The sequence below is a fragment of the Magallana gigas genome, chromosome 3 (assembly GCF_963853765.1).
Source record: "Magallana gigas chromosome 3, xbMagGiga1.1, whole genome shotgun sequence".
Taxonomy (NCBI): Eukaryota; Metazoa; Mollusca; class Bivalvia; order Ostreida; family Ostreidae; genus Magallana; species Magallana gigas.
In genome coordinates, this window is record NC_088855.1 from 15864336 (window position 1) to 15885799 (window position 21464).

The following is a 21464-nucleotide window of genomic DNA, read 5'->3' on the forward strand; positions in this document are numbered from 1 at the left end:
CTATGAAAGGGCACCTGCAACAAAAACTTCAACCTGGTCCAACAACTTTAACCTCCTCCAGCATCTGTAATTTAGGACTCATATCCAGCATCTAACTCTTTCAAGTCCATAAGTAGGTCCAGATGCATCATCCATGCAAGTTTGGTGAAGATAGGACAAGTAATAGCTTAGATACAGGACCTGCAACAAAAACTTTAACCAGGTCCGGACGCCACGCCGACACCGAGGGTATAGCATAAGCTCCCCCTGACTTCGCCTCGGTGAGCTAAAAATTAAGGAATGGGGATCATTCTTTGGGCATTGTGAGGTGATCAGATATTGTACAGTATGATCAAATTGTTGACTCCTTAATACTTATACATGTACAGATATAATTTTCAGCAACTGTAGGATTAAAATAGTCATTGATATAATGTATCTGACTATACAAAATCCATTTGTAATGTTATCACAAAGACACTGGAAAATGTAATTTGTGAAAATTAAATTGATTTATAATAATCTGAATTCCTTCAATCATATTATGCTCTTTTGAAAAAATAACAAGATAAGGATTACAATTTTACTTCCTTTACTGCTGCCATTTTCATGTGCCTGAAGTTTTGAGCACTGTGATACAAAGCATACTTTACATGTACATGATTACACAAAATAATAATAAATAATAACCACTACGATCAAGCTACTCTACATGACTAGTAAAAACATGATTCCATTTATACACACCTGTAAAACAAGGACAATAAAAAAATTCAAAAAATAAAAATGAAATTCACAACACTTCTGATATTTGTTTGTTTTATACAACAAAAAAAATGTAGTTACATATGTACCATGAATTTTACTAAAGCATACAAGTCCATGGCACCAAGTTCTTTTTTAATAGCCATTTAAACATGTAGTACACAAACAGATAATCCACATTAAAAGAGAAGCAAAGTTCCACTCAAAGTTCAACATTTACAGAAAATATACATTTTTACATCCATATCTCAGATAACATAAGATTTGCAATATACATGTACATATTTAACACAGTGAATTAAGAGATAAGTTCAGGTTTTTTGTGAATGTTGTGAATTAAATTGACAATATCACAGTAGAAATTCCCTATAAAATGTTGTGAGATTACAAGAAGATTTGCAACAAAAGTCTTCACTTTTCACGGAATTAATGATAAACGTCCCTTTAATGCCCCATATTAAACCAGTTTTTGCTTTTCAAGGGCTTTCTATCGGCCTGAAAGAAAAAAGAAAACAAAAATTAGACATTGAATCAAAATTACATGTCAAAAAAATTTCAAAATAAAATAGAGTAATAAACACACATTAAAAAAAAATACTATAATAAATCGTTCGCATTTATATTATTTAGAAAACGGTTATAAATTTGTTAGCATTAAAAAATGATCATCATTTAACAATGGTAGTCAAAAATGTGTTTCAAATCTTAAAGTGGTGCACAAAAAAGTTAGTTCAATGGGATAAACAAATGGGTTTTTTTTTTCAATCTCTGCAAGCCAGATTCACATCATAAAGCATTTATACAGACTGATGTCCATTTTCAGTCACCATATGACCACCTTTTATTCAAACATCAACTCCAAGTTTTGGTGTTTTCTTTGTTTCGTTTTTTTTAATTTTAGATAAATTGAATGGCCTTTTTATAATAACAGTGCAAGATTTTTGAACTGCGTTGTAAAGTAGATAACACATTAGTATAACTAAATTTCCCCTTTAATTAGAAAAATGACCTCTGCCAAGTCAAAACAAAAAACAAAAAGACAAAACACAGATCACCTCTTCATACCTATTAAGTCAAATAATTGACTGATAAAAATTCTACTGAATAAATAACTATTCTTAGTCCACAAAATGTTTTATAAAATTCATTCCAAGTTGAAAGCTATCCTTGGCAGAAGTATGTTATGAACAGAATTAGTTGGTAGTTTTGATGCCTAGTGTCAAACAGACCTACCAGACAAAAAGCCTCTGACTGTTTATCTCGGACTGTTACAACAAGGAAAACAGGTGACACACAAAAGCAAGAATAAATCCCAAAGATTGCCTACCGTAACTGTCCTGTACATTAAAAATACAGTTTCTATGCAGGTTCAATTAAACACAGAGAATTTACCTTAACTCTACATGCAATACAGTACAAGAGAATCCAAGACTTTATAATTTCAATGAATTCAATATTCATCCTATAAAATTAATATACATTAGTCTTTTTCATTTACCCCCAGAGGCTGGACCCTGTGAGACCTTCTGGGGGTAGGGATTTTCTGCATAAAATTGCCAAGTGCTTTAACGGGTGTAACAGCTAATTTGATTGGGTCAGTAGGTATCTTAAGCTTTGATTTAATCGGTGTGAAAAATTTGCTTCCCTTCATTTTTACTGGAGTAGCTTGTTTTACAGGCGTAAATAGTTTTGTGTCCTTGCTTTTTACCGGAGTACACATATTGGAATCACTGTTTCTAAGACCAGTTGTTTTTTCTGACTTTGTGAGTTTGACAGACGATGATTCGCGTTTGACTGGTGTGGGGATTTTGGACTCCGTCTGTGATGACCGCGATCCTCGTAACTCAAACAACTTAACAAGATTACCCACCTTAGATGAACCCTTGGCATTTTCTTTGCTTTTATCCTTTGGTGTAAATCCTATACTGAATTTTAATCCACCAAGCCTTGACTGAAAATAGAAAGCAAATAAATTGATTACTTTGAAAGATAATTTCATAGTGACACAATGCTGACAGAAGGACTAAACACAACCCAATCTGTTACATAAATACCTTTTTCGTTGATGTCGGGTTTTCTCTATTCAGGCTCATTTTGGGTGTTTGGAGTTTCCCTGGTGTTTTCTTGGGAGTCTTCTTGGACTTCCTTGCACTAGTTGGAGTTTTGGGAGTCCGGGTGTTGGGTTTGACTGGAGTCAATGGACCGGACTTCTGTTGAGAAGGCCCATGTTTAGCCTGAAAAATGTTTGAGTTCTTTATAAACAATTCCTGCAAGAAGAAATTTGTTGTACTCTATTAATTGCACAGAAAATAGCTCTTTGATCAGAGGCAAGAAAAATATCAAACCACATGTTTGGACTGTCAATCGAAAATATAAAAGATGTTTACAATGTTACAACTGCTAATGTAAAAAAAAAATCTGTGGTTTGTAATGTACTATATATTTTACAGATAACAACATACTAATTTTTCAAAAAATAAAAGAATCAATGAGAATACAGAAAAAAATAGAATAGTCACCTGTTTACTGCTTCTGAGGTTCATCGAAGCTTTCTGATCATCCTCGTCACTAAGCTGCTCCTTCTTTCGCTTTTTGCCACTCCCACTGGGCATGATGCTCTGTCTGAGGGCGTCGTCGCTGATCTCCTGGGGTTTGACTCGCTGCGTCTCCACAGGGTAGGAGGTTTTTAGATGGGGCAGGCACAGGGTGTTCCTCCTCTGAAGCTCTGTCAGTCGGTTCCACTCAAACTCCTCAGGTTCATCCTCACAGTGGAACATTCCACCTGTTACCGATAAAAAAACAATTACATGCAAGAGTGTATATCTTCATTATACAATATCGGGCACTCTCTTTATCAATTTCTATATCTTTTTATGTTACCGGTATAATGTCATAGAAAGAAAAAATATAGAAATATTGATTGGTGAAATAAAATTTGATCTTCTAAATACACTTTTCTGATATTGACTTTGTTCACATAATAGAAAAGTGTTTTCATAGGACCTGTTTCATTTTGATTATTTACAGATGACATGATGCAGATTACACTTCAAGTACGGTAACATATTTGATTACAATGTTTTCCCACAGATGTACTTGTGGTTAGTATTGGTTTAGAGATGACAGTACAAGTACTTACGAGGCACACTAGTGGTGGAGGTAGCTGAGCTGGTGCTGTACATACTCTGGTTCATGTCAGTACTGGACAGTCGCTGGGAGTAACTTCTGAGGGACATCCTACGGTCCGCGAGACCGTCCACAACATCACTGCCAAAAACAAAACACATGTTCAAACTATAGGTCGAACATAATACAAGGCTCATTAAATATTAATTTATCATAAAAATACAAGTGTATCTTTTTATTAGGATTTACCTCTTCAGAGTAACATTGCTGGCTGTTTTGACATGTTCTTTCTTGGGAGGAGACTCAAGGAAGATGGAGTCATCCAAGGAATCTATCGCCTCCCTGGGCCTCAGGATTGTCTTTGTCTCTGTCTGCCCAAACAGAGCATGGCCTAGTTCATGATCTGGAAAAATAGATTCACCAGTATAATTAAATCTTCAAGTCAATAAAAAACTTGGTTTTCTTGAATGCACGTGATTCAGTTATGTTAATTTTACTATCAACAGACGGAACATCTATTTTATATAAAAGTTACTGAATAACTTCATGATGGTCACTGCTAGCGTACCTTGCATTTTGATAGAGTCAATGACTTTATTGGTTGAAAACAGCTCTGTGTTTTCTGTGGTCCTTGGAGCACCTTTGTTCATGTCTCTCAGCTGTCGGGAGGCGTGGTCTAACTGGACTTTCAGACTTCTGATCTCATTGTCTACAAGTTAAAGAAAAACAAAAAACAGAACTTAGAGATCTAAAGTGCTGATACAAGAAATTTAAGCAAGACATCTTAAACTAAAAACTACATGGTAACTTACTCAGAGCCTTGTTTTTCATACATTCAGCCTGAAGTTCTTCTTGCAATGGAGAAACATCAAGTTCTGCTTTGTCCAGTTTAGATTTACATGCAGCTATTTCAGAATTCAATTCCTGTACTCGTATCTACAAAAGAAAAAAATAATGAACACACTTTTAGACTTTGAAAATTTACCAGAGTCAAAGGCTAGTTGCTAGTGTTTTATACCACAGACATAAGAGGCATATTTTCAATTTAAAGGCAAAATGACTACAGTGAAATAGACTGAGTGTTTTAGCAGCATACCTTGAGAGCCTTATTATCACAGGAGAGCCTGTCAGCCTTCTGTCGGAACTCACGAGCGAGATTCCTGTGAGCTTCCACTTCCTGGTTCTGAGTTTCAATCAGCTCTTTCTTCTTGCTGTAGTGGACTTTGTAGCTGTCCAACATTCGCTGTGATTTCTCATTTTCTGCCTGGGCTTGTTTCAATTCATTTTCCAGCTGAAATACATCATTAAATATCTAAATATTTCAAGAAACAGTAAAAATACAAGAAAGAATTGCCTGTATTTGACTATTCTTTTAAAGCTCAACTTTACATTAGATTTGTAAATAATTGCAAAGTGATAAAACATACCTTTTGCCTTGCTTCCTCTTCTTCATAAAGCTTCTTTTGCCAGCTCTGAATCTCATTTTTGAGAGAGAGTTCAGCATTTTCTTTCTGATTTCTTGTCTCAAGCACCTGCAACTCTGCTTGTTTCATCTTGTATTCATGATTTTCTTGAAACTTTTCAAACTGTTGTGATAAAAAAAAAATCTTTGTAAATTTGAAACCAAATATCACTTTCAGCCAATTTTTCATTAACAAAATAGTGTGGCAACAAAGTCTAAACCAAAATAGAGCTTACTTTTTCAGAGTATCCTTCAATTTCTTCCTGCAAGCTGTCTCTTTCTGCTTCCACAGCATCAAGCTAGAATAGCGAAAGTTTTAGCTTATCAAATTTAAAAACTCAGCATTAAAAAATCTAATACTCAATATATTGCAGTATGTTAAAGCTCTGAATGAGTGACATGGGCCACCTTACCTGCTGTTTGTAACTGGTGACCTCAGCCAGGGCCGCCTCTCTCTGCTCTTTGTACACCTCTATCTCTTTCTGCAAGTCTCCTTTATTGTGTGTCTGGTTCTCAACATCTTCTGAGAGACACTGTACCTTGCTCTGTAGAGACTGAATGTCCTGCTGGAGCTCAGAGATCTTTCTTGCGGAGCTTTCCACTTCACCTTCCTTTTCTTTCAGACTTCTGTTTAGCTGAGCCACAGCAGTGTTTCTCTCCTTGATGGCACTGTCTTTCTCTACAATCTTTGCTTTGAGTTCACCAGTGATGATCTTAAGCTCCTTGTGGCTGTTCAGCTCCTCAGTGAGCAAATCTTCCAATTTTTTGTTTTTCTCTCGAACTTCTTCTATTTCTCTCTGTCTCTGGGCAACCCTGCCTTCCAGGTGAGATACTCGGTCTTGGAACATGAGTCTCTGATTGCTCAACATGCCCTCCTTCTCTGCCACTATGGATTCATACCGACTGGTCATTTGGTTAAGTTTATCTTGCATCTCAGTGCTGTAGTTCTCTTTCACTTCCTCTGAGGCCCTTGAATACTCGTTTTCCAACTGCTCAAGCTGTGCCCGCCAGTAAGATTCACTTTCCTCAAGCTTGCGGTGAGTTTGAGTTTCAAGTTCTTGATAACGTCTGGTTCTAAACTCAACATCCTCCTGCAGTTCCTGCACCGTCTTATCAAACATGGCCTTCATTTCTTTTTTAGCCTCCCTCTCCACTTTACACTGCATCTCAAGCTCATCAATCGTCCTTTCATTTGTCTGTTGCCTGTCCCTAGCTTCTTTCAGCTCACGGTTAATAGCAGTAAAGTCAACTACTAAGCTCTTTAATTTCTCTTCACTGTTCTGCTTCAGTTGTGAGAGCTCTTCTTTCAGGGAGGAAACTTTCTCCTCATGCTCTTCACACAGTGACTCAATCTGTTCCTTATAACCTTGAGTTGTCTTGTTCTTCTCTTCAACTGTTTTTTCATAATCTGATTTCAGCTGCACTACTTCATCCCTCTTACATTCTAGTTCCTTGTTAGCTTCAATAAGATTTTCTGATGCCTTCCTGAGTTGACCAGCACTTTCCTCGTTTTGTGATGTCAACTGGTTCACTGAACATTCTAAAGTTTCAATCATTTCACATAAACTCTGCTTTTCACTCAATATGTTTTCACATTCATCAACTTTCATTTTCAGTGTATTTTCATTTTCAGTGTTCCTAGCTTTCAAACTTTCCAATTCACACAACTTATCTGAGTATTCTTTCTTCAGATGTTCCAAAGAATGCGTAAGTTTTTCAGAATCAACATTCAAGTCCATTATCATTTTATCAAGATCACTTTTTTCTGCCAGCAGTCTTTCAGAAATCAGTTTTTCACCTGACAGATCACTTTCCAGCACTAAATTCCTCTCCTCTAGCCGTTTCGCACACTGCTCTTTGTCTTCCAGTTCACTCTTCAGTGCTTGTATCTCTGAACTGAGTTCCGCCTGCAGACTGTTCACTTGCTCCGAGAGGACCTCCACCTTTCTCAGGCTCTCATCTCTTTCACTGGTCACTGATAGCACACTCTTTTTCTCCACTTCAAGCTCGTTGTGAAGATTCATTATCTGACTTTCCAAATCTTGGTTCCTTCCTAACAGGGACTCTGTCTGCTGTTTTTGATCATCCAGACGACATGACAGATCCTGAATCTCTGCTTCCAGCCTGCTGGTCTTCTCTTTCAGTCTTTCACATTCCGAACCAGATTGTTGGATCTCTGTCTGATTGGCCATTGCTTGGTTAGTGAGAGATTCAACTTCATCCTGCAAAGAAGCAATTCTTTCCTTCAAGCTCTGGATTTCTTCTTCACGATTCGTCATCACTCTGACCTGCTTGGCATTGTTAGAGGTCAGCTGATCAACTTGCCCTTGGAGTTCATCTCTCTGTCCACGAACATCTCCCAAAGTGTTTCTCAAACTTGTAACTAAGCCATTCAGCTTGTTCTTCTCAACTTCAAGAGAGTCCACTTCTCGGTGCAGTTGTCCAACACTTGCCTCTGAATCTTGTAGACGCTTTTCCAACTGATCCCTCTGGGCTTTCACTCTGTTCTGGCTTTTGTTAAGCTCTGACTCTTTCTCCTTCATTTCTTTCACTGTTTTCTCGAGCTGTTGGATCTGCTGTTGGAGTTGTTCGTTGTCTGCTTGTTTGACCTCTATGACCTTCTTAACTAGCGCCATCTGGCCACTGTTTTCCTCCAATAGATCTTGCTTGCTCTGTACTTCCTCACGTGCGGCTTGAAGCTCTGCTTCTCTATGCTGTAACTGCTGACGTAACCTTGACACTTCTCCATTGATTTTCTGATTCTGCTCAGTTGCCTCCTCATGTTGTTTTAATTGTTCTTGATGGAAATTAACCTCTTGCTGCAGACGACTTTCAAGATCATTGCTTGTCTGTTCCAACCTATTCAGTTCCTTTTTCAAAGACTGTTCTTTTTCCATTGACACCAACTGAAGTTCTTCAAGTTCACCTTGTAATTTTTGATTCTGTGAACTAATCCTTGAAATTTCATTTTTCAATTTGTCTACGGTGTTTTGCATATCCTGTTCTAAGTTCCCGTAACTAGTCTTTACCTCCAAAAGCTCATTCTTACAATGTTCATTTTCTGTCTTCACATTGGTCAGGGATTTCTGCAGAGTCTCTATCTCACACTTTTGTCTATCCACCTCCATTGACTTGTTCTCGGAGGCACACTTTTCAGCACTGCAGTCACTCTCAAGATCACTAACCCTGTTACTGAGTTGCACATTCTTCTCCTTTTCCCTCAGTAATTCTGTGTTAATGGTCTCCAGTTCCTGACCCTGTTCTTCTAGCTTCATCTTGAGCTCACTCATCTGCTCAGCTGACATCTGGTTATCATGAGCACTCCACTGATACTTGTCCTGCCAAGATGACAGCTGACTCTGCAGTTGTTCCACCTGAGACTTGGACTTGCTGTTTATGCTATCAATTTTCTCTTCAAAGTTTACACAATCTGTCTTCAATCTCTCATTTTCACTCTTAAGCTGATCCAGTTCATGCACAAGGTTGTTTATTTCCTCTGTTTGTTGGTCTACTTGCATTTTACTCTCAGATCTGATGGATTGTAACTGCTGTTTCAGTTCCTCAATGTTTTGATCTCTCTGGGCGAGTTCTTTCTGTGCAGATTCCTCCTGTTGTTTAGCCTCAGTGGAAACTGTCATAATCTGAGCATTCAGCTTTTCCTCAGTCTGTGTAATTTCCTCTTTCAGTTGCATCATCTCTTCTTTCAAAGCTTTGATAACGTTGTCCTTTGTCCATCGCTCATTCTCTAACACAATTTCGGTCTGCTTTAAGGAGTTTTGGGAGGCGACAATCTTGGTTTTCAGACTCTCTTCAATGTTGTAAGCCTGTTCGGTTTGGGAATTGAGCTGAGATTGTAGATCCTCTATCTGATTCATCAGTGAAGCCTTTTCTTTACTTAAAGTCTGTTCCAGAGCTGTTCTTTCTGAGAGGACCGTGTCATAGGAGGCAGTCATTGTCTGTCTTCTGCTCTCATACATTTGCTTTTCACGATCAAACTCCTACAAGAAAAATTAACCTGCCATTTATTATGAGTGTAATTCTGTATATTATGATGGTAACACAAAACTATTAAAACCACAAGATCAACCAAACCATTGATGGTTCTTTTTTACACAGCATCAAACAGAAAAGAAAAGAAGGAACTACCTATCTTAGCAGACTGTATTCGGCTTGACTTCCAACAGACAAACAGTAACCCATACCTTTGAATTTCATAGAATTCTGATGTTTCTAAAAGAATAGTTCCCTTTGAATTTCATAGAATTCTGATGTTTCTAAAAGAATAGTTCAAATAAGAAAGGAGTTAATTACCTCTCTGAGCAGACTGTACTCCGCCTGACTGCGGGCCAGTTCTTTCTTCAGACTGGTCACCGTCTCCTCCATCTCCTGACCCTGGGAGCGCAACCCCTCCTCCAACGATCTGAGCGATGTCAGTGCGTCCTGTTGTTCCCGGAGCTTTTTGGCCTGGGACTTGATGGTGTCATCCTGACCCTGTGAGATCTGCTGACTCTCGGAGAGCTGAAACTCCAGGCCAGTCAGCTTGGTCTTCATCGCTTCAAATTCACTCTGAACTGCCAGCAGCTCCTTGTGAACCTCAGAAAACTTTGTCTGAAAAAATATGCATCACATACATGAAGTATCAATGCATATCACCTTATGTAGTATGAATGTATCACAAAAATAAACAGACCTGTTTGTATATTTAATATTATAATCATTCGTTAAATCAGAAACAAATGGTTATTTTTGTTTTGTGGAATGATGTCTTCATTTTTTTTTTTGTTAACTGAAACATCAACAGAACATCTTCAAATATAGCACCAACAAACCAACCAAACTCCAAAACAATATCAATGCTAAATCGATGCTCACTTGATAAGTCTCCTTGGCCTCTGTCATTTGTAGCAGCTCTTTCTTGACCTGATCGTGAGCGATGGGGTCAATCCAGGCAGACTTAAGCTGAGTCAACTCGGCCTCTAGGTCTCGGATCCTGATGTCTGTCACCACTCCCATGCTTTCTCCTACACTACCACCCATGCCTAAAGTAAAATGAAAAGTACATGTAAAAAATATTTGTTAGATACTAAGAAACATGGATAAGAGAAAATAAGAAAATCCCAATCCCTCCTTGAGAAAATTCACATTTAAAACCTCCATGTACTCGTGACACAAATAAGTAACAAAAGTTCTTTGCTGTCAGACATCAACATGTACATTAATCAAAAGTTTAGGATTTTTCTCATGCATAGAATAACTTTATATATACATAACTATAACATAACTATTTGATACACATGTTCTACAGCATGACTCTAAAGACTCAAAATGTTTTTACCGTTGGCAGCAAACATTTCCTCCAGTTCTTCTTTCTCCCTCTTCATATCGTTGAACTGCTGAATGGCACACTGCCGGGCCTCATTCATTGTGGACAACTCCCCTTTGAGGGCCTCAATTTCTTCGGCTCTGTGTTGGAGTGTGGTTTGTAGAACAGAGATTTCTACTTCCTGTGTGTGGCATTTACTGCGATACTCATGGTGGCTTTTTTTAAGTGATTCCAGGCTGCGCATCTGAAATCCAGATTTTAAAATTAAAAATTCACACTAACATGTAATTGAATTAAAATTTTAATTCAGTAAAAATACTGCAGAAAATCAGAGGGAATAAGATTTGCTGAGAACTTACAGCTTCTTCCATTTGGTTGTACTGTGATAAGGTTTCCTCATACTGCTTTTCAAAATACTCTTTCTGTTGCTTCATTTCTTGAAACTCTGACATTTTGGCCTTGCAACTGTCAAATAAAAGTAAACATTTCAATTTCATTCAGTGCTACATTGTACATCTTCATTAATCCAGTTGTGAAATACATGTTTCTGGGTGTTCCAGATGTTATGATTGTTTAATAAGCTGATGAACCCTTAAATTAACTAAAAGTAACCACCAAACCGTGTGGAGAAACTTTTGATTGAGTTGTTACCTCTGTAAATCCTGATTCAGTTTTTCATTAAGGTTCTGAACTTGATCCAACTCATCAACAGCATCTCGTAACTTTCTTTGTTCTTTGATGGCTTCTTGTAACTCCCTGATTTTTAGTTCTGAAATATTTTTATTGAGAATCTAAGATAAAGTACAGAGTTTATTTATTCATATTAAAATATTTTTCTCATAACTGTTTAAAATCTAGTTTATGAATTCACCATTAACAACCATAGGTACAAATAAAATGCATCAGGATTCTATACCATGTCATATGAAAGTGCAATACCTTTTTGTTCAAGTGTTGAGCATTTCTCTTTTAGATCCAATTCCAGTTCACACCTCAGATGCTGTTCACTGCGAAGACTAAATTCTAGTCTTTTAATTTCCCTATCCTTTTGACGAAGCTGAGCCTACAAAAATAAAAAAGTAACAAAAATTTAGTGACTTACAGTTTACACTGTATTAAAAATTCCAGAAAAAAAAAGACAACACTCAAGCAGAAATACAAGTCATACTGCAACAACCTACCTTCTGCATGAGTTGAGGAGAGTGCATCAGGTCCCCAAGAGATGCAGGGGCAGGGGAAGAGTTGAGAGACATCATTCGCAGTGGGGAGTTGATTTCCAGCACAGAGAGGTTGCCAAGACTGGTATTTTGGTGGTGGGCAGGAGCTGGGCTATCTCTCATAGAGCCTGACATATAGTAGTCACCCATTAATCAAAAGAAAGTCCATGCACCATGTATGAAGTCACATAATGCATATATATTTCTAATTCTATTTGAAACATCTGCAGAATAATATGGAACCAAGCACTGATAATAGCTACTAAGACTTTGCAACTAAAATAATATGAAATTCCAGTTGCAAAGACAGAAAATCAGCACTGATTGTAAGAAAACAGTTTGTAAAAGCAGACTTCAAGCACATAAACATGTGAACAAAACAAAGATTTGAATTGATCTGTGCTTGACCAGGATGTGCATAAGATTAAATGCTGTGTCTTTAGCTTGGAGCATCACTATGTAAATGAGCACCAGATGATTAGGAGAGAGGTGTGAAGCTGTCAACACCTCAAATCCAGGTGATAATCTCACCTGAGGACCTTCAATATAAACACTCATCTCACCTAGATGTTTACACAGTCCCATATGTGAGGTGTGAACAATTACTCAGGTATTATGATAGCAGAAGCACCCATTGAAATCCATTACTATGATAATCCAATTATTAATAGGAGTTTTCTCTTGATAAAGTTTGAATGCATAATGAATGAATGAAATGGTTTCAATTAACATACATTGTATATAACAGATTAGTATAAACAACATTTGTAAATTTAGAGGAAAAAGGTTTTAAAGAAAATGAGTAAATTTTAATTATCTCACTTATTGATTTTATCATTTTAATACCATTTTTACCTGTATGTTAAATGAGTAAAATTGGTTTTTTTTACAAAGTTCTAAAATTCAAATCAGTGTTTCAAATTCAATTTTTACAAATAAGAATATTTACTACAGAAGAAAATGAAAAGTCCATAAAGTATAAAATAGACTATCTATAATAAGCTACTGGAAAAAAAAGTAATATCAAGCTCTTTGTCAGTTCATGAGAATGATATTAGTTGTCACAACTGAAATTGACTCAAGTTACACAATAAGGAAACACAACATATTTCCTGAGGAATATCAATTCATTTTAATACATGAGCATAATAAATAAAAAATATTTATAAGTAAGGCTTTGTTTTGAACACAATATACCAAAGATATATATTTTGGGGTTTTTACTTCTTCGGAATTTTAAGAAATTAAAAAAAAATTCAAAAACCTTAGAAAATTGATATTCTTGAGAGGAATTGAGAACATAAACATTCAACTAAACAAAACATGAAGGAAAAGGAAATGGTTAAATGAGGAGAAAAAAAGCAACATAAAAAATAAGAACACACATGTTACAAACAATAACTATATACTTAACATGTTGAAGACAATACTATTTAGATGATGAATGAGAGATGAAGGGTTATGATACCATTGATGCATCTACTGGCAAAGTTGAAGGATTGTTCCAGCAATGGTGTCGAGGCCTCTGGGCGAGGAATGGGAGTCACTAGTTTCAAGAAAAGAGCACCATCGGGATCAGAATCTAGGAAAGTAAAGAAATTGATGGGGGCTCCCACAGGGGTTAAAACTTGCACCAATATATTATATCATTCTATTTTTCTGGTGCAAGTTTAGCTTATTATCAAAATCAAGACCAGCCAGTAAATTTTATTATTTTCACTTTAACTCCCAGTATTTATCTTTCAGACTCTAATTTTTTTCAATTTAGCCAAGAAATCAGGTCATATTAATGATAAGCCTAAGAAACACAATATTTATCGTTCATAATTATCAAGATTTATTTATTAATACATGTACTATCAATTAAAATTATTCATATCCGAAACTTAAGGCGTTAGTTCTATTTTCAAACAAAGATTTCATTATATTACTGTTTATTAATAAAATTTGTTTATAAATTAAAAACAACTGTTTTATATGCTGCATATACACATGTACATGATTATATATACCTAATTGTTTTGTGAGCACTGCAACAAATTCTTGGTCCAGGTCTTTACTGAGAACATGCTCCAGCATCTGTAGGAACTGGGCCTGTTTGTCTGCAGGGAGAGTCAGGGCCACCTTGGCAAAGACTCCCACATCTCCATTGGTAGGTTGGAAGAAGGCTCCTATGAGGGCTAATAGTATCTAAACAAAATATTTTTTTAAAAAAATCAGCTTGACTGTAATAAGGCAAATAAATGCTCTTAGAATCTTAGAGAGTATTTGTGCCTGATATGACACGATTCACACAAAAACATACAATTTGTTGTGCAATTAATTTTTAAAAATGTCATTGTAATTTAAAGTGATCTTTTCATCAAATATTATTAAAAAAAACAAAAAAAAACAACCAAAAACATGCATCGTGATACAAACTAAGTGTACAAATATAAAATGTCTTAATAAAAAAAATATTATTAAAAGCAAGTATGCATCACCTTTGAAAGTTCAAACTCTAGTTTTTCATGTGGAGGGTTTGGTTTTAGAACTGTTGCAAAGTCAATGATGGAATTCTCCCCTGTTAAGTCTGTGGCATATATTCCTAATAAAAGCAACAACAATGATTAAGTTTGAGGGACAATTTAGTTTGCTTCTCACACACACTTTCTTTCCTTCACTAACAATATGCTTTTTTCTCTCATGAGTAGGCCCACTGTACATGTAATTCATATATTTTTTTGTCTCATTAGGCATTTCATGAAATAGTTTACAAACCTTCCAAAGTCTGACGGATAATTGTGAAAATAGATTCCCTTGATTCTATCCCATTAAAATTCTTTGAACAATCACTGAAAAAAATTAGTCAAGTATTACAGATCTTTTGAAAAGGATATAAATATTGATATGCTGAATCAAATGTTTCACATGCTTTTCAAACTAAAAAAATTTTTTTTAAAGGATAACGTCTGAAATAGATGTGGATATGTTAAAGAAACTTACTGTCTTGCAATAAAGTCTAAGAATTCCCTTCCTGAACTCACATCAGTGATAGAAGTTACAGTCTTGTCTTCACAAAACGAATCAAGCTACAAAGTAAATATATTGATATTGATGCCATTTTATCAATTATCAGGGCAACAAGAAAATCATTCTGCTAAAAAAGTAAACCACTATATTGAAATTTACCCATGCTACTAATGCATCTCTTTTCCCAGGATCCATTTTCATTTTCACAGGATGTCTCACTTTGCAACTGATCAAGTTAAAACCATTAACTATTTTCTTGATTTAAAACTGTGAAAAAAAGACCAAATTGTTAATCCAACACTAATGTAAATTCTTTAGTTTACTATTCTTAAAATCAAATAAAATGGTTTGAAGTTATCTAATATTATCAAGAATACACACTTGCTCAACACGCTGTTGTTTTGATTTTGTTTTTCCTTTTTTTTTTCAGAGATTTAAAAATCTTTGCGCATTTCAAGTCCAAATTTTTCTTGTTCAAGAAGCGTTGCAAAGTTTCCAATAATTTAAGCAAGTAAATGGACAGTTTAAATACAGATCAACATAAATACACTTACCATCTTTATTGTCATTATTTACGCGACATTTTCGTCTTCAAATTTGAGCGGCTGCCTCGTTTTGAATTTCATCTTGAGCTCTATAAATTTAACAAAACGAAAAAAATATTAATTAAGTTTTTCGGTAGAATAATGGTAAAATATGTGTTTGAAATACAACCATGCTATAGTTTTAACTTTATTAAAACTGAAACCCTTAAGTTTGAACGCAGTAAAAGAAAAATCTTTGAGCACGACCCAATTTTAGCAATCGTAACTACTCGGCTATTTCCGCTGGCGAAATTTTCGCTAGCGGAAATGGCCGAATAGTTACGATTGTCAATTTGGGTGTACAGAGGCAATTCGTCTCATTGCAGATTCAACCCAAACATATTTGAACCACCAGCCTATGCCTTAAAAATATGAAAATTTAAAATGTGTCAAGACAAAAAAATCATTCATGGTTAAATCTTTCTTTATGTGTTTTCTTGCTAAATAAATTTTAAATTTATATACAAATGTATAGTCAAAACGTTCATAGAGCAAGCATATGTACAACTGAATAGATTATGTGAACCTCTCAGTTGGCTGCGGGATGCCAATTTTCAATTACCTTTTCTTTAATATCTAAAAACTACTAGCATATCATCTTTATAATTTTACAACTATTTTGATAAACATTAATAGTTATTGACTGTAGCGTTTGTATGACAGCACTTAAATTTGAGCGCATTTTCGTAGGTCAGTAAAAAATATATTTTTTATCATATCATATACATGCATTATCGCAAATAATTTTTTGCGATATTATTAAACACGTACATTTCGAGAATAAACGCAAAACTTTCGCGTTATATTGCGAAACGTTTTGCATTTTGTAATTTTCATTCAGCATAAGTTCAACGCCCTATAATATTTTGGTCGCTGTCTCAATTCTCTAAACAGTGTACAGGTGTTTTCAATAACAGTATATAAAGATATATGATTAAACTATATTTGATATTTTATTCGCGAAAATTTCGCGTTTACTTAAGAAAATTTCGAGTTATTTATAGTAACCGCATCATTCGTATACATTTTTGCTAATATTTAGCCGGGTTTTTTTTCAATTTCCTAAAAAGATTTGATATTTTTGATGTGGATGTTTTAAAAGATTTTTATTCCTCTTTGCTTGAAGCAATTTCCGTATATATATCGATTTACCTACAGGTATTACTATACCTCTGTAACAGATTTACTTTTGTGATATTCGGGATGTTGGAAAACGCATCAAAATCTTACTGCTAAAGTTATAGTTATATTGTGAACCCCTAAAATGTCTTTAAAAATGAAATTTAAATATTTTCAAATTGATTGTTTCAAGAATTTAAGAAATCATAAATAATGTACATCAATACACGTAATTGGACCTATCCTGCTCTCTCTCTCTCTCTCTCTCTCTCTCTCTCTCTCTCTCTCTCTCTCTCTCTGTGAAATTGATCGGGTTAGGACTTCAGAAAATCATTAACCCATTGGTAAATGACCTTCACCTTTTCACTTTATATCCCTGAATCAAACATGCTTTATCCGTATTACAAATTATTCTCGTTTCCTTTCTCTACGACGACTAAGAAGCAAACAAAGATGCAGGAAAACACGATACTTAGCTAAAATTGTTGTAGATTGATCAGGTAAAAACAAAAAATAATCGTTAAAAATGTAGTTTAGAGAATAAAATGCGGTGCTAGATGAATTTGACCCAGGTGTAATTAAATCATGTTCCTATGTCATTTTGTTTTCGTTCAATCGAATCTCTAATTGATGAACATTTTATACACAAACCATTATATCATGTAATCTTTTATTGATTTTGATAATATGGTATTGAGAAATGTTTAATTTTGTGAGAAATAAATAGTTTATATGGACATGATAAAGATTTGAAACATTTTATTTTGTGATCAGCTGATATGAACTGGCATTTTTATACACAGTTCTTTGATTTTTTGCAAAATATGTTGGCTTCTACATTTTGTCAGGAAAAGTGAAGGGACATATACTAAGCATGTCATCTTTGCTTGCCAATTAAGGGTGATGATCCACGGTGTTTCTCTATTCACACCAAATAGAATAGAGAAACGCTGTGGATCGTCACCCTTGGCTAGCGAAGATGTAAATATGTATGTCCCTGGTTCATGTTGTATAGTCTACTGGTCTAAGATCAATTCTCGCCAAGTATCATTTCTTGTCAGTGCATTGCATTGTTACGTACATCATTTTTCGTATATAATTTTATGTGCTGATAAAATGATGATACAATGCTCTTGGAGAGAATAGGTCTTCATAGGCCAGTAAAGTCTTTGGTATACGATTCGATAGATCATAGGACATTGATAAAATGTCATGTAATTCAGAACATTCAAGATTAGATGTAGAACTTAATAGATTAAACAAAACTCTTGAATTTATAAATGCATCTATATACGGTACAGATTTTACAAACTAAAACTACCAGTAACTATTCGCTTTGAAGAATTAATCCCCCCCCCACTTCTCCCAAATTTATGCTTATGTGTACTATACATAAGTTTGGACTTTTTCTCTATGTCAGTGAGGATTTTGAGAATGGAGGGCTCAGGAGTGAATCTGGGGGACTACATGGATGTGGTGACCACCTACCATTGTAAGTTCTGTAGCCACACCTGTCAGACAGTCAAAGATATGGCCAACCATGTTCAACAGGACCACCTATCAGAAATTGTCCCACTGCCACAGGTATGCTGGTTATTAATAACACAGTTATATGGAGAAAAAAATTCTTAAGTTTGATTGATGCTCACAAATTCAGGAGAAGTTGTTTGTCAGCCAATACTTGATAATTAGTAGCACACATAGTATGAAATTACTGGATATATTTGATTCTTATCAGATATAATTGTTACTATAACTAGTATATTCTCTATGTGTAGCGGGTCAACTGTTTAGAATCTACAACTGTAAAGACTGTTTGTCCTCCAAATTGTTATAGCTGCAGGTCTGTAGCTCCCAGTCTGAAAAAATTGTTTTGGGATGGCCTAAAAGATTGGTAGTGTGCACTGGGTTGCACAGGAATTATATCCCGAATGTGGTCATGGAATGTGGTCATTGATTTTTACAACTAAATTTCAGAACTCAGAGACATCTAATGTTCCTCAGAGAAGCATGGTGATATCCCAGGATGCACAAGAAAAAGCTGCACCTGGACAAATCCAAAGTGACCAGACTAAAGACTCTGTAGAGACTAGACTAGATTCTGTTGAAACTGATGAGCAAAATAGTGAAACTCTGAAAAGTTCCAATTCAGCAGAGGTGGAAGACTATGTAAGTGAAACAAGTAATAAACTGACATTTGATATAGATGGAAAGATTGTGGAATTGTCTATTGGAAATGGAGGCATGGAAAGTATTGTGGAACCAGGCCTGATGAAGGGTGATGTGCAAGGATTGGAAGTGTTAGAATCAGCAGAAAACTTTATCCCTGATTTGTCCACACAGGGCTCTCAGCCAATCACCAAGGAGTTGTTTCTTTGTGGTCAGTGTAACACAGGGTTCACCAGCATGGAGGACTGTCAAGATCACATGTATAAAGAACACAATGTGACACTAGAAGATGGCAAGGTGAGCGTAGGTACACAGGTGGAGACTTCTCGGAAAAAGAATAAAAAACGCTCGCAAAACGAGGAAGAAGTGAAGGCTGCTGATTTAAATGATTCCGATGTAGAATGGACCATTGAGTCAGAGACACAGTACATTAGCAAGGGCAGTCGTACTCGTAGCAAAATCTGTCCCCCAAAAGCACTGAAGAATGACTATTACCTTGGAAAGACAAGAACAAGTGAGGCAGGTAAAAACGAACACTCTACCAGACAACCTAAACATGTACCAAGCTACAGAAACAAATGTGATAAAACAGGCTGCAATGCCAAGTTTCAGACAAAAGAAGCTCTGGATGTTCACCTGAAATGCCACACAGATAAAATCGAGATCTTTGAATGTCCCTTGTGTCAGCACCAGCAGGAAAAATGGCGATTAGTGCGCTTGCACTTGTGGAAAGCTCATCAGATTGACACGGACTTGCTGACATGTGATCAGTGTGACTACAAGATTGATACGGCCAGTAGACTTAAGATTCATCAAGAGATACACAGCAAGGAGAAGCCGTATACTTGTGATACATGTGGGAAGCGATTTCGACAGCTGGCTCAGATGCGAAATCATCAGATGCTGCATACAGACAACAAAAATAGTGACAAATGGTAAAGGATAACATCAAATATTAAGATGCATTTATTTGTTTTACCATATTAAACTCAGTAAGCAATGGATAACAGCATCTATGTTTTGATATATATTATGATATTTACATATTCTGTTGATATGACATGTGAAGAAAGATAAAGTGAATTACTGTGTCCTGGATGTCTGACATGATTGAATAGTAATATAAACTCATATCTCAGCACAAATCAGAGAATATTCTGCATTTATTTATTACCATGATCTCTTACTTTTCACCAGGTACAGTGAGCAGGAGTGTAACATCTGTCACCGTAAGTTTGTGAGCAAGAAATGTCTACAGGTCCACATACAGGTGGTGCATGGGAACCACAAACCTTTCACATGCACGATGTGCGAGTACACCACTGCAAGGAAAGCACAGCTGGAACTACACATGAGAACGCATACTCAGGAAAAACCATTCAAGTAGGTTTAAAGAAGATTTTTAAGATCTCATAATTTTGGTACATGTAGCCTTGCTATGGTTCAATTGTTTATGTTTAAATGAATTTTATTTGGATAATGAGGACTGCATCTTAAAAAAATCTTTGGATTTATTCTTTATGTAAAAATATATTGGCTGCAAGTGTTGATATTTCTTAGCTTTACTTAAAGATGAAGTAAAGGATTTAAGTAGCTCTAAATTGGTTGTTGTAATTTTAGGTGTGACGTATGCAGCTATGCCTCTACGGACCATAATTCCCTGAGACGCCACAAAATGCGCCACACTGGGCAAAAACCCTATAAATGTCCTCACTGTCCGTACTCCTGCATACAGGCTATCTGCTTCAAAACACACATGAAGAACAAACATTTTGGTGCTCAAGGAATTTTCTGTTGTGAATTGTGTACCTACAAATCTGTAAATGAAAAAAAATATCTGGATCATGTGCGAGATCACAAAAACGGACTCCTCCCAACTACCTCTGTGGCCAAAAAGAAGCCAGAAAGTGTGACCTTCGCTCCAAGAATACAAAACATAAGTCAAAACATTCCGCAAATAGAAATAGTGAATGCTAGTGAGCAGGCTCCAGTTTTTGTCGGGAACAATGTAGAAAATCAAGGGAATCAGATCCAGATGCATGTGGAGATGTCTGAATCTGGAGAGAGGACCATAAGGGAGGAAGATCTTCAAAGACTGATGAGAGAGGGACTTGTGACCTCAGACATTACACAATTAATCACCTGTGCCATGAATGCCATATCTCAAGAGAGTTCCGTGCAGGGAGTGGAAGGCCAGGGAGTGTCATCCAGCCCCAATTCTGGCAGAGTCACCACCCACATGATCACCTTCCATCTTCCATCTTCCAGCACAAATACAGTTCCGCAGGCGGACCAGAGTGTCATTACGGTGGATCCTATCGCTAGTCAAAAGGATGAGAAAAAGGAGGCAGCTGTGTATTTTACGGACAATCAGGGGGTACTCCTCAACACCAGTGATATCCAACTACAGCAGGAGGGCGACTCTAGTTCAGTATTGTTAAACATTCAGGGAACTACTGTGCCAGTCAATCTAATACAGTTTGCTGCCAATGAGGCAGAAGTCAATCAAAATGCCACAATTCAGGACCTGGCTCAGATAAGCTGTCTGGTGAAAGATTCTGTTTATAATAGTACAGCTAATTACAATAATATAGAATGAAAAAGTTTTTGATTGTTTAAACTATGAATGGAAAGAAAAAGGATTATGCAATCAAAATTAAAAGTATGTGGAATGTATATTTTCTGTTGTTTTTATTGCTTTAAGAGTA

General features: G+C 36.0%; 2 protein-coding genes across 8 annotated transcripts; one reads left to right on the forward strand and one right to left on the reverse strand.

The window, feature by feature from the left end:
* Positions 1-554: 554 nt before the first annotated feature.
* On the reverse strand, positions 555-15549 carry LOC105349121 (putative leucine-rich repeat-containing protein DDB_G0290503). Of its 5 annotated transcripts, none has more exons than XM_066078659.1 (27): positions 15439-15549; positions 15044-15151; positions 14858-14943; positions 14633-14706; positions 14356-14459; positions 13885-14062; positions 13341-13454; positions 11837-12000; positions 11595-11718; positions 11307-11424; positions 11015-11120; positions 10668-10899; positions 10205-10371; positions 9644-9940; positions 5746-9330; positions 5569-5631; positions 5298-5456; positions 4967-5161; positions 4683-4806; positions 4439-4579; positions 4120-4273; positions 3884-4011; positions 3264-3526; positions 2799-3011; positions 2615-2695; positions 1978-2009; positions 555-1239 (listed from the first exon to the last, which is right to left on the reverse strand). In XM_066078659.1, exons 2-27 carry the CDS (start codon positions 15083-15085, stop codon positions 1221-1223), a joined length of 6963 nt encoding a protein of 2320 aa, XP_065934731.1. In that variant the 5' UTR covers positions 15086-15151; positions 15439-15549; the 3' UTR covers positions 555-1220. The 5 variants fall into 5 exon arrangements, with proteins under 5 accessions (XP_065934731.1, XP_065934733.1, XP_065934734.1 ...); XM_066078661.1 differs by having other exon boundaries at positions 2799-2978; positions 15439-15548; XM_066078662.1 differs by lacking the exon at positions 1978-2009 and having other exon boundaries at positions 13341-13418; positions 15439-15548.
* LOC105349123 (uncharacterized) lies at positions 13895-21432 on the forward strand. 3 transcript variants are annotated; one of them, XM_066078664.1, is made up of 5 exons: positions 13895-14024; positions 18008-18171; positions 18565-19691; positions 19954-20139; positions 20377-21432. In XM_066078664.1, exons 2-5 carry the CDS (start codon positions 18022-18024, stop codon positions 21353-21355), a joined length of 2442 nt encoding a protein of 813 aa, XP_065934736.1. In that variant the 5' UTR covers positions 13895-14024; positions 18008-18021; the 3' UTR covers positions 21356-21432. The 3 variants fall into 3 exon arrangements, with proteins under 3 accessions (XP_065934736.1, XP_011457116.2, XP_011457117.2); XM_011458814.4 differs by lacking the exon at positions 13895-14024 and adding an exon at positions 16933-17087; XM_011458815.4 differs by lacking the exon at positions 13895-14024 and adding an exon at positions 17158-17249.
* Positions 21433-21464: the final 32 nt, after the last annotated feature.

Coding starts and splice junctions, on each gene's coding strand:
- LOC105349121 (XM_066078659.1), bottom strand. CDS start 15,085: ATGAAAATGGATCCTGGGAAAAGAGATGCATTAGTAGCATGG. Junction 9,941..10,204: donor AGGCCAAGGAGACTTATCAA/GTGAGCATCGAT, acceptor ATATTTTTTCAG/ACAAAGTTTTCTGAGGTTCA. Junction 5,457..5,568: donor TTGAAGGATACTCTGAAAAA/GTAAGCTCTATT, acceptor TTATCACAACAG/TTTGAAAAGTTTCAAGAAAA.
- LOC105349123 (XM_066078664.1), top strand. CDS start 18,022: ATGGAGGGCTCAGGAGTGAATCTGGGGGACTACATGGATGTGGTGACC. Junction 18,172..18,564: donor AAATTGTCCCACTGCCACAG/GTATGCTGGTTA, acceptor ACTAAATTTCAG/AACTCAGAGACATCTAATGT. Junction 19,692..19,953: donor AACAAAAATAGTGACAAATG/GTAAAGGATAAC, acceptor ACTTTTCACCAG/GTACAGTGAGCAGGAGTGTA.